We start from the raw sequence: 16,179 nt of genomic DNA, 5'->3' as shown, positions 1-16,179 counted from the left end.
CTGATTTGTCAGCGGTCTTTGGTGTTCCCTGGCTGAGGAATACAACGCTCCAAACCTCCGTCTTCACATGCTTCTCTCCCAAATGTCTCCGCACTGTCCCCCATTTGTATATGGCTGTGTCTGTGTCCATATTGGATTAGGGCTCACCCTATCAACCTCACAGCTCAATCTGATTAAATCTACAAAGATCCTATTTCTAAATAAGGTCTCGTTCTGACATACTGGGGGTAAGACTTCAAAACATCTTCTTTGGGAGGGCGAAGGGGAGACACAGTTCAACGCCACAACACCATCTCACAAGGTTATTGGGACAGTGAAGTGAGATGATGAACGGGAGGGGCCCAGCACTGTGTCTGGCACACAGCACATGATCAACCAATACACACTGGCTACTCACATTAGCATTATTCTTTGTACTATGACTACTGGGTCACACGGGCTTTCTGCCCCTCACGGAGTCTTTGTTTAAAAGGCTTTATGAAACGTCTTTATGGCAGTCAGGCTTCAAAGAAGACTGTTCCAACCATCACACAAAAATATAACCCCCACCCTCCTTGGGAAAAATAATTACTACGGTTGACTGGGGAGTACATTGTAGAAGGTTCTCCTTCCTACCCACAGAACCCTGGAGCACACGGACAGATGGAGTGTGCAGAAATCGGCCGAGGAAGTGCTCCAAAGAATGTGTGGACAACAGAGTTTCTACGTTCCTTCGGTTTTCAGGGGAAAAAACTGATTCCACCCTGCACACTCTCCCTACATTACCTTATAGATTTTTTAAATGAAAGCCCATAAAAGATGATAAATACACATAGCACTAGAAAACCAGGAGCCAAAGAACGATTTCGTTGCCTGCTAATGGTCTAAAGAGGAGGGACAAATTTCAACAACAAAAAAGTGCTCACCCTTAGTTTTTAAGATATTTCAGAATCTGGTCATCTCCCTCACTGTTCCGCGGTGACCACCGCCACAACCAAGGCACTGCTGCTACACAGCATGCTTTTTTTTTTTTGCACTAATAAGCTTGTTTTGATTTGGACCTTCATGGCATAGCAGAAGGCAGTGTGTGCCTAACCCTGCCCCTCACTTATTTGGTTGTCATTTTCCTACCAAAACAGCATTCCAAGCCTCATCAATCCTGGCTGCCGACTACACTCCATAATTCAGTACCTACTTACTGATCTTGACCTAACTAGCAAATTCCAGAGGCATACCCATCTTGCTTTGGCTTGTTCATTTGGGCTTTGGCTGATCTTCTAGAACCATCTGGAACCTACTGTCCTTAACAAACTCTTGCCCTGGATTTTCTTTACATGCTGGGACTTGGTACAGCACACCCTCAAACCTGTCTGCAAGTCAGTCCACAAACAATAGGCTTATGTGTCTTTTTTAAAAAATCTTGATTAAGAGAAAAAAAAAAGTACAACCTAATATTATAAAGCCAAATTGCTCTGCAGCTTGAAAAACTTTTTGACTAACAAGAGAGTCTGCCTTCCCCAGTGTTGTGGAAGTGGGCCTTCCCGATTTCCGTAGCAGAAGGACAAACTGCAAGAACTCAAGTTGTGCAGTTCTAGAATTTGTAGCAAGCTGGCGACCATGAGACACCAGACATCTGTGCTTCTCTCTGCCTCCTTGGAAGAAGTGCGCCTGCCAGGTCTTGAGTGTATGCCACACGGACCCACGCTATGGCATCCAAGACCTGGGAACCAGGCCGCCTGGATGGAAAATGGGAAAACCCAGACTGCAGGTCCCTCTCTGGCTTTACCCCCAAACTCTGCTCAAAGAGTAACCGAGCTCACATCCAGCTGAGCCTGGTCTACTTCAAAGGACACTTGCCAGCATTTGCGAGAGTACAATAAAGAACATGTCTTCAGAAGCTCAAAATCTGCCACGGCCAAAACTCGCCTGGCAATTGTTGAATTGTGGGTACTGAAATATGGTCAGTGATGTGTGTGTTTGTAAAGGAAACCCAGAACCCTAGATCCCTCTCAAGGACAACAGTCCTTGACGGGCTTTCTGGTAGCTTCAAGAGCGTTAAATCAATCAACGTATGTACAGACACTAGGAAGGGCAAGGAATGATACTAAGGTAAATATTACCTTCCAATCTCCAGCGCAGTACTTCCTAGAGCAAGGGATGTGACCCGCTGACCACCTCTTGATGTTTAAGGAGTCTGTTGATTCTGTTTGTCTCCCTCCCACTTTCTGCAGCAGCTCCTCCACCGCAGAGAGAAAAGCATCCTGCCTTCTGAAGACACGGGCTTGGAACGTACAGCCCTTCGGTGCCAAACAAGGTCTCCCATTTAGAATGCTCGTGTCGGGGTTACAGGGTCGGGGAAGTGGAGGTTTACATTTGTGAGTACGAGAAACGGAGTTTATTCTTGTATTGTTACGTATTCGTCATTGTATTATTTTCCATATGAACAACTATAAACCTACCTTTGCCCCAGCCTGTACTTCTTTGTTAATGCTAATGTTACATCACATGGACTTTAATCGCTCGTGTATCATTTATGATTCATTTGACACCTATTTACTTTAATGCTCATCCTGCAACCTCAGTTTTGTAATATCCCAATCAGGGCTAATCACTACCATGCACATCAGTGTTATGAGGCGCTTTCAGGAAGTTGCCACCTGGACACCACATGTTCCCTAGTCTGACTGACAGGCTATCGAAGGCGGCAGTGGACTTACTGCAGTAGGGCTGTCCCTGACACTATGCTTTTATGGAAAGTTTTCGATAAAACTCATTCATGATAGCCCTGGCTAGTGTAGCTCAGTGGATTGAGCGTGGGCCTGCGAACCAGAGGATTGCAGTTTGATTCCCAGGCAGGACACATGCCTGAGTTGCAGGCCAGTTCCCAGGAGGGGACACACGAGAGGCAACCACACATTGATATTTCTCTCCCTCTCACCTTCCCTTCCCCTCTAAAGATAAATAAATAAAACCTTAAAAGACACTCATTCATGATAAAATATGCTTTAAAAATGAAATGCTGCCCTGGCTGGTGTAGCTCAATGGATTGAGTGTGGCCTGCAAACCAAAGGGTCGCTGGTTCGAATCCCAGTCAGGGCACATGCCTGGGTTGTGGGCCAGCACCCCAGTGGAGGGCGCACGACAGGCAATGGCACATTGACGTTTCTCTCCCTCTCTTTCTCCTTCCCTTCCCCTCTGTCTAAAAATAAATAAAATCTTTTAAAAAAATGAAATGCTGTCTCTTTCCAGTGTAAAGTGTTCATGGTCTTTACAGACTTTTGTGAAGATTTCAACTTCCTTCAGGTTTCCTTTAGGTGCATAAGGAAATTTTATCCAAAAAAACACCACCACCAACAACAAACCCAATCCATGTAAGTGGCAAATTCGTTTATGACAAGCTTACAATTCTTCCTCAAACCACAGCGAATCCCATTTTCTACCATATTCACACTGAAATGTGCTTGCAGGTCGCTCTGGGAGCTGGGGAGGACATCCCTGGAAAACTTGGGGAAATGCCCGTCCTGAACCTGAAGACACCTAATTAAGACGCAAAGATCCAGGGTGCATAATCTGCAACCCTGGCGGAGAGAGTGGTTAATTCAATAAGACTCTGGGAAAATATTTTACAGAAAAGATCAACATTCACACGACTCGAGCACTCAAAAAATAAAACCGTTAGTTAAGTGGATGCTTTCAATATTTTACATGTTTCTAATAAGTCAACTATTAAAAAGACCTCACATGGCAGTGCTACTTAGTCACAAAAGAACTGAAGATAGCAATCTGAACACCATTAAAGGAGAAAACATATTTTTGTTACAAACATCTTCTTGCCTCCAGAAACCCCTGCCTATTCGAAAGTTTTACACATTCTCTCTCTTTATCATAAAAAAGTATTTTTTAGCCCTGGCTGGTGTAGCTCAGTGGATTGAGCACAGGCCTGCGAACCAAAGGGTCACTGGTTTGATTCCCAGGCAGGGCCCGTGTCTGGGTTTCAGACAGGTCCCCAGTAGGGGGCATGCAAGAGGCAACCACATACTGATGTGTTTCTCCCATTCTCCCTTCCTCTCTCTCTAAAAATAAATAAAATATTTGAAAGACTTTTTTTTAAACTCCCAATTCCTAAAATATAATCTGAAAGTTAATAGTTTGAAGCAATTTATGCATTTAGGACATTTGATACAAGTTAAATTAATGGTTAATATCAACCCTAAATTGAACATGTAAAACCAGACCATCCCTCCACTAAAAGATAAAAATGAAGAAAAATTAATTTGCATTCCAACTAATGGAGATTCAATTATTACTAATTCAACAAACATTTATGATCTGCTTACCATATGCCATACAGTTCTAGTGATGCAATTCCTCCCAGCAGATCCAACAATGCGGTTGGCTATCATCCTTATTTTACAGATGAGAGATCAAGACAGAGAACGGTTTCGGCACTGGCCCAGGCAACACATGTCCCCTGAATGCGGAGGCCAGGTTTGAATCTCAGCAGCCTGCACTACTCCCTCGGCTCTTAACTACTCTGAAAACGACCTTTCAGTTTTCTAAGACATTTATTTCTATTGTTTTATTAAATTTATTTGGGGTGATATTGGTTAATAAGATTATGTTTCAAGTGTGCATTTGGGGTGATATTGGTTAATAAGATTATGTTTCAAGTGAGCGTTTCTATGATACGTATCTGTAAATTGCATCGTGTACCCACCACCCAAAGTCACATCATCTTCCACCACCAACCATTCGGCTCTTTTTACTCTTTACTAACCTCCCACCCCCCCTTCCCAGTTACATTATGGTAACTGCCATACTGTTCTCTGTGTCTGTGAGTTTCAGTTTTATATCCCACATGAGGGAAATCAGAGGATTCCTATCTTCTCCTGACTTATTTCACTTAGCATAATATTCTCTTAGTCTATCCATGTTGTCGCAAATGGCAGTATTTCATCTTTTCTTTATGGCTGAGTAGTATTCCATTTTATATCCATTTTATATATGGGCCACACCTTCTTTATCCAATCACCTATCGAAGGACACTCCGGTTATTTCCATGTCGTGGCCACGATGAATAACTGAAAACAGCCCTTCTCACAGGTGTGAGCTGGTATCTCACTGTAGTTTTGATCTGCGTTTCCCTGATAACTAGTGAAGGTGGACAGAGGCCCCGGACACTTCTCCCAAGAAGACATACAAATGGCCAAGAGATAGATGAATGATGCTCAGGATCTGAGATGTTTAATTGATTTTTTTCTAATTGTTCTTATTTAAAGCAAATCTTTTTTATTATTACATTTTTATTAATTCATTTTTGTTTAAGATTCACAGCAAAATTGAGAAGGTGCAGAGATTTCCCATATAGCCCCAACTCCCACACATGCAGAGCCTCCCCCATTATCAATACACCCCACCTGACATTGTGATTTATAATAAGAAATAACGTACATGGTCTTCTTCCCAATCCTAACACAGGCAAGGCTCCTAAAACTCTTGGAATTTCTTGAGTGACAGATATGAGTGTCTTTTGTCATTCATTAGAAGTCCCTTCTGAGTGCACCTAAATTTAGGCTTTTAAAGTGACTTAGGGTAGGCAGCCCCTAGATAGCTTTGGGATGTGGCTGGTGACCTGAAAAACCAAGTGACCAGAGGACAGGAACTTTCAGTCTCTAACCCCTGCCTCACCTCCAGAGAAGGGCTGGAGATTGAGTTCTAACACCAATGCCAATCATTTAATCAGCTACGAGTCCATAAAACGCCATAGGACAGAGTTCTGAGAGCTTCTGGGTCAGGGAGATGTTGGGAGAGTGGCCATGCAGAGGTCATGGAAGTGCAGTGCCCCTTCCCACACTCCCGGGAAGAAGACGCACCTCTTCTTCCTGGCTGTCCCAGTAATGTAATAAGGAACCTGGCTAACACAGCGAGTAAACTGGCTTCCTGACCTTTGCGGGCTGTTACAGCAAATTAATTGAACCCAAAGAGGTGGTTACAGACACCTCCAATTGGCATCAAAAGTAGGGCAAACTTTAGGACTGACCCCTTAACCCGTGTGACACCCAGCAACATCTGCTGACAACTGGAGAGCTGCTTGGTTATACTGGGAAAAAAAAAAACAAACCACGTACTCACCAGAGTGGTACTTTGTAAGAACAAACCAACCTACACTGATGGATCATGATCACCAAAATCCAAAGTTCACATCACGGTTCACTCTTGGGGTTCTATACTCTGTGGGCTTGGGCAATTTATAATGACTCATCCTCACCATTATAAAAATACTGCCCTCTTTCTATTCTTCCCTCCCTCCCCTCTAACCCCAGGCGATCACTGGTCTCTTCACCTACCTCCCTAGTTTTGCCTTTCCCAAAAGTCACAGTCACGTAGATGAAGAAAGAGATTCTGTGATAAAGTAACTTCTCAGGGCGATCTGATCATAAATTCCTAAGGGGACAAGTTAAGGTGGTTTGTCACGTCCCAAGCAGACATCTTCCTAGAAAAGGCTTATCTTTGCCTTGAGCAAACCTCACCTATTGTTTCTGTGCATCAAGGGCAACACACCTGAGAAATGCCTCTTTCCAGATCCCTCCTTCTAATCTGTGACCACTTTTTAAGACCCCTCCTTCTAAAGCATGAGGATCACGTAACTATCCCATAATCCAGCCCCCGCCTTGCTTTCTCCCTCCTTCATGTAATTTTCCTTGCATCCTCTCCTTCATTTCCAATGCAAAAAAGAAACTGCAAGACTGTCATATTCTGGAACATTTGAGATCTTGCTCTCCGGCTCATGTCGTGGTCACCTTTGGCTCGAAAAAATAAATAAATAAACCTCATAAAATTCTCTACAGATTCGGACGAGGCTTACACCAACAGTCAGAATCAGAAACCTTTGCAGATTGGCTTCTTTCACTTAGCAACAGGCTTTTGCACTTCCTGTCTTTTGATGGCCTGGTAGCTCATTTTTTAGTACTGAATAATATTCCACTGTCTGGGTGTACCACACTTTATTAGTCCATTCATCCACTTGAAAGACATCTTGGTTGCTCTCAAACTTTGGCAATTATGAACAAAGCTGCTATAAATACCTGGGGGCAAGTTTTTTCACGGAACTCTTTTCAACTCCTTTGGGTAAATACCAAGGAGCACTACTTCTGAACTGAGAAGATTACGCTCAGTTTTGTAATAAACAGCCAAGCTCTCGGCTGTACTGTCCTTCCGTCCTCCCGGTGACGAAGAAGAGCTCCTGTTGCTGCTCATCCTCGTCAGCACTTGGGGTTCTCAGCAGATTTTGGCCGTTGTCACAGCTGTGTAGGACTATCGTATTATTTTCATTTTTAACCCTAGGCATTTCCACACAAGGACCTTTGTAAAATTATTAATGGCTTATTTTAAGGGAGGTCTTTAAAATCCTCTGAAAACAGATCGTAGCCTATAGCAAAGATACTTATTTTTACACTCGAATACTCATTTCTTCTACAATAACTTCATATCGAAACACTATTTTAAAAAGTGCCTAAAAAATCATATGGACATATTTTTTTTAACTCTAGTGAAAAGAAAAAAAAAAACTTGGTTGATAGGAAATCTTAGGCAAAGTATTACAGTCCACAAAATTAACTAGGGCTCAGGAAACCTACTAAGATTTTTATCTTCAGTGGTACTTGTAGTTAAAATGACAATTATATGCATTCATTTTTCTTTCACTTTGACTTCCAGTATTATCTGCATGCCAGTGGAGAGAATGAGGCTCCAATCAGACAGAGTGATGGGCAGACCCAGGGGACCTTCCTCGCCCACTACTTGCTGTAAAACCACACTCACAATGATGAAGCATCAACACCAACTGTAAATCAACCACCCATCTCAGACACCAAGGAGAGCTGCAATGTATCTCTGTGGAACACAGAACAATAGTCCTCAGACCATGCAGTATAAGTAGAAATGTATTCACGTTTTCAGCAATTATCTTAGAAAAGTGAAAGGCAACAAGAGATCCCTTCCGAAAAGAAAGAATATGGATTACAGAGAGGAAAACCTATCTTGTTACCAAGCTTTTGTCTTCTAAGTCATAGAGACACCAAAATGCCCAAGGACCTAGTCTCCCTGCTGGAGTAGGATCTGTTACATGACCTGACACGCCAGAAAAAATACAACGCAGGTTATCTCCATGAAGCGTCTCGCCTGATTCATGCTACCCAGCGAGACAGGTTATGCAACAGTACAAGGGCCACTAAACAGCTGGCTCAGGGCAAAGCTAATGAGGAATCCACCCACCATCTTCAGGTCTTATTACCAAAAGTAAATTAATAAATAGATGAGCACACCATCTGAAAAACGGCAAACTGATGTGGGTCATAAATACATTATTTTGCCTCAAAATTCATCTGAAGATTTGGTCAATTCTTATTGTCTTTACTCACTGGTATTAAATGGTGTAATTAATTCTTAGAGCCTTGGCCTCTATCTCCATTTACAGTCACTATCGTCAGATCAACTTTCTTTCTACTGTATGATGAGGATGTGTGGAAAGTATGGAGAAGCACACCATATATCACAGTGGGATTAGGATGCTTAAATCGGAAGTGGAAAGCACTCTTAAGAAGAACACATTAAATAAACCACTAGCTATTGGTTTTCCTCTTATGTCCTTCATGAAATTGAGCTACAGATTTGCTTATGAATCAGTTTGCACAACTGAGTATTTCCCTGGACTCCACTATCCTCCAGAATTAGCTTTGAAAAGATGGAATGAAAGGTCACTTAGCTACAGTATTGTGTGCACATCATTATAAATACGAATTCCCTTCTTTAAGGACCCATATCCCTCCTTCTGCTACATAGTGACACATAAATATAAATATATCCAGATAGATATTGCTTCAGAACAAAAAAAATCTAGCCCTGGTTGGTGTAGCTCAGTGGATTGAGTGCGGGCCTGCAAACCAAAAGAACGAAAAAAATCTGAAGACTACAACATCTCTAAAAATTGCTTTCATTAACCCAGCCTGCTCTTGAACTTAAAAGAATTATCAAAAGAAAGTTCCATGAAGCAATCCTTGATTACTTACAGATATTGAGTGAAATCTCGGACCTAATGGAAGCCAGATGATAGATAATTGGTATGTTTCACCAGCATTTGGTCCAGGCCCTCATCCTCTCTTGCCTGGATCACTAAAGTAGTCTCCCTCCAAATTCATCACCAACTCATCACCCACAAGTGTTACTTTCTAAAACACAGAAGTGATCGTGTCACATGCCAGTGGAAGATTTTGCAATGGCTCTCGTTAGAGTGTACTTCGCACTCGGGACCTAGTCCCCTGGCCCCCCTTCAGCTGCCCTGAGCCCCCCATCTTTATTCCTTTGGTTCTGCCCAAAAAATACTTCCTCCTTCCTCTCCTCTTTAACCCTCAGGGAGAACGCCTCCTCCCAGCCAGGGCCCAAATCAAATGGCATTTCTGAGAAATGGCCACCCTGTGTATCACTCAGCCCACAAGTCCCCTCTGTGGCTCCCTGTCCACACCGCCCCTGCCTCCTGAGGGCGCTCCACCCACTGCACTGTGGGGCCAGAAGAGAAGGCCAGTGGGGTTGCTGTTTTCACTGTTTCCTCTTTGTGGAAGCCAGAGGCACATGTTGCTTGTACTTACCTTAGTAGCTCAAACAAAATACGTGACACAGTGAAAAATAAAATTGCAAGTAGGAATTAATTTTCGAGAAATAACACGTGATCCAACTCCCAGCTCCTCTGTTTCCTATCTGAGTGATTTAGGACCAGCACGTTTACCCCTCTGCTGTAAAATGGGGACAATAACGCTGCCTGGTCTCAATGAGCGGATCAAATCTGGGAAGGGCCCGGCACAGCACAGGGATTCAGTACTGTGAATTCCGCCTCCTCCCCCTCCAGTAGCCTTCTATCAACAGGAGTAAACTATGAAAAACAGGATGTCAGTAATAAGTCAAAAGGGAAGAGTTTCAAAGTAGAGAATGGCAAATGAAGGCAGAATGGAGGATGAAGGGGAGCATGACAGGTCACTCTAGGGCACGGCTCTTTTTTGACAGTAAAGGACTGAGCCAGGCCAAAACTGTAGAAGCCTGGCCCGGTCTCCTCCCTGCTCGGCTCCTGCCCCTACTCCCTTCCATGCCTCTTCTCTAAAGCAGGAAGTTGAAGGCTCACTGCCAAGGTCTCCTTAGTCCCTCTGATCCACCACCCTGCAACTTCTCCACTTATAAAAAGCCAGAAAGCTCTGGGCGGGCTAGCAGGAACATAAAATTAAGATGAAGTCAGAAAATTTGAAGCCCAGGCTGACTCTCCAATCCCTAGACCTAAAATTCATTAAGGCATTAGCTGATGGGCTTACAGTAACATACCACCTGATATGTAAATCACAGCCTTCCAAGGAGTTTGCATTTTAAAAGCTCCCTGGGGATCTCCTAAGCATCTCCCCTCCCCGACACATTTCCTAAAACTGCAAAGGAGGGTCCTTTTTTTTTTTTAAGGGACTTTGACAAATAGCAGATCAGGATAAACCTAACATTTGTGGACTGAAGTCTACTGCATACTTTTCTGCAGACTGCAAAGGTTTCAGGGGATGGAGAAGGTCCAGAGTATCTCCACACAAAGGATATTCTCTAAGCATGGCTAGGAAATGGGTGTAAACTGTAGGAACAGAGCAGGGAACAGAGGAAGTATAAGGTTGGGGGAGGTACCTCTTGCAGGATCTTGCAAACAATAGTCACTTACAAACTCTCTTCCCCTCCATTTCCAGATAACGAGTAGTTCTGAAGGCCTGGCTCAGCTTTAAGAGGACCTCAAATTCTGGAGGGAAAAGTTAAGAACCAGAACAATTTACCCAATGGATAAGAAGTGCTCAAAGATTGCCCTACCATATCTAACCACCTCTTAATTGTTTTAGCAATTCCTACTCTCAAAAACATCTAACCTCCCCCACCACCACCCCCCAAAAAAAAGAAAAAGAAAGAAAGAAAAAGAAATGCTGTGTCTGCAACACAGACTAAAGATAATGAGTAAAATCCCACAGGATTCTAACTTCTTTTGCACTTCTAGGCAGAAGGCTAAGCGGGCCCTGGTGAAAGGTTACATGCTCTGGAAATCCAGGCAGGCCACACGTGGCAGAGTTCGAGAAGAGAAGAGCACACTTCACAAGAACGCCGAGGTTTAACTGCTCAGGGTTCAGAATTTGCTTCTACTGTTCCCAGTAAGCACCGGGGTTTTAGTTTGCATAATGAGACTGTCCAATTTATTAACGCGTGTACGTGAGCCTTTACAAAACTGTATTTTGATGTGGCTTCTGCACATCAAAGTAATAAGCACATCTTTTCTTCTTTTATATTTAATAAAACCATGTTCTCAGCACCCAATCAGGCCCAGGCTCTGGGGATAGAAAAATGAGTAAAATTTTTACCCTGCCGTCCTGGCATTTACAATCGACAATGTTTTGCTGCATTCATTTTCTCCTAAGTCTCTATTTACATATTCACTTAGTAGCATTTATTCATTCGAGCACAGCTCAATTTCATGCTATAAATTATACTATTATTTCTTCTCTAAACAAGCATTTTCTAAATGAGTATCTAAAAGCAACTACTTGGTGAGGAACCGTGAAGGCCTGAATTAATTTAAATGCAAAATGGGTCCTGATAAACTCAACCACCCGTGTTTATGGAGTGAGACCTCTGCCTCTGGGGCAACACCCAATCACTGAGGGCAGAAACTGGGCTCACTCACTTAAAAAAGTTTTAACCTAACAGGACTTGAGGTTTGTTTTTTACACCTTGGAAAAATCGACATCAATAAAGCAGCAGCAGGGCCTGAAACCCTTGTTAGTGTGTTTGGCTGTGTATTTCCTGCACTAAGTTCTACTCCCCTTGAATTCAGTACTGAAAAACAATCGTTCAAATAGCATTTTCCTAAAGTACCGAATGTCATTACATCTCTACCAAGTACGTCTGGGACAGTTAGCAATGGAGAGTCATGGCATCAGGCTCCTGGTGGTGGGGGTCCAGCCTGACACTGTCAGCTAACAAGGAATACATGCCATGGGTCCAGTCCCATCTCCTATCCATGCTGAAAGATTGCAAAGTCCCTTACTTTAAATACAAAATGAAGGAAACTGTGTTTTCAAGAATCTCAGTAAAAACAGAGAATGGCAACTATCGGTGTGTTGATACCTTCCCCCAAAGATGCAGTTTCATATAAACAATTAGATGGCAGCTTTCTAACAGATTAGAGATCCTTTTAACCTGGTGACTTTCTCCAGGGACACACAAAGGAGAGGTAACCCATGTCTTCCAAATTTTACTAAGAAACAATTCTGATGTTCAAGTTTACCTCAAAAAAAAAATACTGTATAAAAAAATGGATAAGACCCAGTGATCCTACTGCTGGGACTATACCCTAAGAATCCTGAAAGACCAATTCAAAAGAACCTATGCACCCCTATATTCATAGCAGCGTTATTTATAGCCAAGTGCTGAAAACAGCCTAAGTGCCCATCAATAAATGAGTGGATAAAAAAAAACTGTGATACAGTTATACAATGGAATACTATGCAGCAGAAAAAAAGGAAATGGAGAGCATTATGCTAAGTGAAATAAGCCAGGTGGGGAAACACAAACACCATATTATCTCACCTGTAACAGGAACCTAAGGAACAAACCAAAGGCAGGGAAACAAGTAACAAACTGACAGGGACCAGAGGGAAGGAGGGAGAGGGACAAGGGAGGAACAAAGGGGAAAAACCTAGTTAGAGAACAAGTATAAAGGACCCATGGACATGGACAACAGGATGGGGACTGACTGTGGGAGAGGGGGCGGGGCAGGGGAGAGCAAGAGTTGGGGATTGGGGGGAGATTGGGACAGCAGTAATGGAACAAAAAGTATACATCATATAGAGAACAAAAGGTATTATGTTGTTAGTTTTAACTGTACTCCAAAGTGGGTTTCACTATTAGTAATAAATAATAAATTAAAAAGAAAAGAAAAACATGGATAAACATAAGTGAGCATAACCTATTTGGAACACTCTTTCCGCTCTTGTCAGCCTCACACTGAACTGGTTTTGTAAGAAGTACACATTTTCTTGCTCTGGCCGGGGTCGTTCAGTTGGTTAGAGTGTCATCTCTGCACACCAAGGTTGTGGGTTCGATCTCCGGTCAGGGCACATCCAAAAAGCAACCAATGGCTGCATAATTAAGTGGAACATCAAATTGATGTTTCTCTCCCCACTCCCCCACCCTTGCTCTCTAAAATCAATCAGTCAATTTAAAAGTACATATTTTCTTTTCACCCGGTGAGTAGCAGAGGTCTGAGTTTCTTGAGCCCCACCCCATCTCATAACTCAGCCAAAAAACTCTCTCTTCTACAGTTGACCCAACAGAGGCCTACAATCTGCCAGGGAAAGGAGAGCAAATTTCCAGCAAGTGCCACCAGCCAGCCTCCCCCTCCCAACAACCCTGAGCCCACACTTTCCTTTGGGTGAGCTCCTCCAACTCTCCCTTCCCCAGCCTTTGCCCTAGTGAGGCTGCAAGGTGATGTTATCAAACCCACATTCTCAGGGACTGATAACATGCAATGAGATCTAAGGAAGAAATAAGATAAGCTTTCTTCCTGCTCGACAAACTTAAGAAACAATCTACCGCCACAACTTTAAAGTGTTCGTTGGGTTTTCGGGAATTTCACTGAAGGACTCTCTACTCATTAGTAAAGTTCAGAAAATGCAAGGACTGGACGTTTAAAATTTAAAAGTACCTACATTTTTAAAATATCAGAGAGTGAGAAGAGCCGACAGAAACCTTTGACTGGCCTCCCCTGGTTCTCGGTACAGTGATGATCAGATACCAGTGGACCCCTGAAACCCCTGAAAATGCAGCCACCGGGACTTCAGCTAGCAAAAATCAGGCACGAGACCATGTGCAGAAAAAAGAAAAAAACAGAGAGCTCTTCTTTCTTGAGCACCTACTACATGCCAGGCAGTGTACTGAGTCCTACATCTACAACAGGTGAGCTCAATGTGGGCAAACCTAAAGAGTACGTACGGCTCTTCTGCCTCACTTTTCAGGTGATGGATCTGAAGATCAGAGGGAGGGAACAAATATCTCGGTCCCATAATCAGTCATTGGGAGTTGGGATTTGACCAGGCCAGCTCACCGTAAAGCCTAAGAGCTTAATTACTATGCTAAAAACAACACATTGTTCATCGCTCCAGAAAGTTTCTTTCTGAAAACTACATCATCCACTTGAAAAACCAAAGATTCCAAAGGATATCCTGAGCCCTTTTTGCCGATCTATACAAATGCCAACTCCAAATCTTTAAGCAAAAAAGGACTTTCCACAGGAGGATTAAGATGTCTGAAGGTAACAGTCCCCTCAGCTGATTCCTCCGCCTGCCTCCCCACAGCTCCGTCAAAGCAAATCAAACACCCCCCAGGCATCGAACCCCCAGCAGCTGAAGCTTCATTCCCCGTGCAGAACTATTTTTCAGAAAGCATGCCAAATCCACGGGCGGTTTGAAAACATTACTGGACATTTCAAAATACATGACAAGACATTTAGCAGAATAAGCCCCTTTGTTGTTAGTCCCAAACATGTAACAAACACCCTGCAATTCTACAAGTTGAAAAACTACAAACAGACTAAGTAAACTTTTTGGTGGCGCTGAGTAAGGCTACGGTTGCTTTTCTCTCCTGGTCAGACAACAAGTGGTGAAGAGATAAACATCAGCCAACCTCAGTCTCTTCCCAACGCCAGCAAAATACTATTTATTTACATTTACTCTTTGAAGGGTTCTTTCCAGCCCTTTCCACACCAACTTCTCAGCAGGTGTCCCATATTAAATTGTTGACTACCACCCGATTGTTTTTAAAAAAAAATCTTTGATGTGATCTGTGGCTGGTTATTTTTTAATTAGGGTTGAAATCCTATACCGTGTGTAAAATTTAACCCCCCAAGAACTGGGGCCAGAGAAGGACGACTCCAAGGAGCCGACTGGCCAAGTCGGCGCGCGCGCAGGGAGCTCGGGGTCCGCAGAGGGGCTGCCGCGCCCCGGCGGCCCGCAACCGTCCCTTCCCGAGTCTCCCCTGCTCCAGGGAACTCACCAGGATGCCCATCACATCGGCCCAGAGCCGGGAGAACGTCTTGGACGTGCTGGCGCCCGTCTCGGGCTCCGTCTCGGGCTCTGGTTCCGTCTCGGGCTCGGGCTCGGGTTCGGGCTCCGGCTCGGGCTCCGGGCCCGGGGCTGCAGCTCCCGCATCCTCCATGACCTTATCCCGCACGCTAGCTGCGCGTCCCAGTCCCTGGGGCACTCACGCCCCTTGCAGGCGCTCGGCCGGACCCCGGCGCCAGGTCCCCGCCCGCCGCGTCACTGAGTCGTGCCCCCGCGCGGCATCCCCCAGCAAACCCGCGGGGACCCCTCGCAGGCTCCGGCACCTCGGCTCTAGGTGGCGGCGGGGTGCGCGACTGACAACTCCAGGAACTTTCCCACCCCGGCTGCGCGCGGCCACGGGGTAGCTGGAGGCAAAGTTTGCACCACTGAGTTTTACAGCGGGGATTACTGGCAGGCCAGAAGCAATTAAATCCTCTGCGAAGGCGTTTCTTCCTGTGACGGAGACCGACTCACTAAGCCACGCGACTCACTTCTGCCAGCAAGTCTGGGCAGGGCCCCGCAGGGGTGACCGCGGTGCCTCTGGAGCTTGGAAGGAACTCCCCGGGACCCCTCTCTTCAAAATGAGCTCTTCCAGCTCCACATGACTCTCTCCCCTCCAAGCTACAGAAAGCGTTTAGCAACAAAAGGTGCTCTGATGTCAGGCTCTTTGCATGGAAATGAGCCACAGACAGGAGAACAAATCGCCTGTTGAAAGAGCAGCCGCGCTGCAGTCTCCCGCCTGCACAAGTTTCCAATCTCGCCATTCAGTGAAACATTTGGGTCCCAGAAACGCCAAAAGCTCATCTTTAAGCTACTGCTGCCGAAAGAGTTCACAAGCAATCAGTCACAATCCACACCTCACCCCTCGGGAACTCAGGCGACCTAAGGAATTACAACTCCGCCTCAGCTGGCCCAAACTTGGTTGAAAAACAAGTGTGAAAGCTCGGGCACGAGCCATTGTTTGTATCATTTTCATTAATTGGGACATTTTGGTCCCAGGGCGCCCACAGTGCCGCGCACTGCTAGGGGCTTCAGGTAATTA

At 44.5% G+C, this 16,179-nt stretch overlaps 1 protein-coding gene across 2 annotated transcripts in view; it reads right to left on the bottom strand.

Moving 5' to 3' along the window:
- Positions 1-15,933, bottom strand: part of SASH1 (SAM and SH3 domain containing 1) — a 164,128-nt gene extending 148,195 nt beyond the window's left edge. For both annotated transcript variants that reach the window (XM_037156811.2, XM_053663433.1), the window contains exon 1: positions 15,091-15,933. In XM_037156811.2, the coding sequence (XP_037012706.2) occupies positions 15,091-15,252 (162 nt within the window). In that variant the 5' untranslated portion in view covers positions 15,253-15,933. The remainder of the gene's footprint in view (positions 1-15,090) is intronic.
- Between the last annotated feature and the right edge of the window lie 246 nt (positions 15,934-16,179).

The sequence above is a fragment of the Artibeus jamaicensis genome, unplaced genomic scaffold, assembly GCF_021234435.1.
Source record: "Artibeus jamaicensis isolate MK-2021 breed Jamaican fruit bat unplaced genomic scaffold, CSHL_Jam_final contig_3176, whole genome shotgun sequence".
NCBI classification, from domain to species: Eukaryota; Metazoa; Chordata; class Mammalia; order Chiroptera; family Phyllostomidae; genus Artibeus; species Artibeus jamaicensis.
Note: the sequence above shows the minus strand (reverse complement) of the source record. Positions and strands in the feature narration are given on the sequence as shown.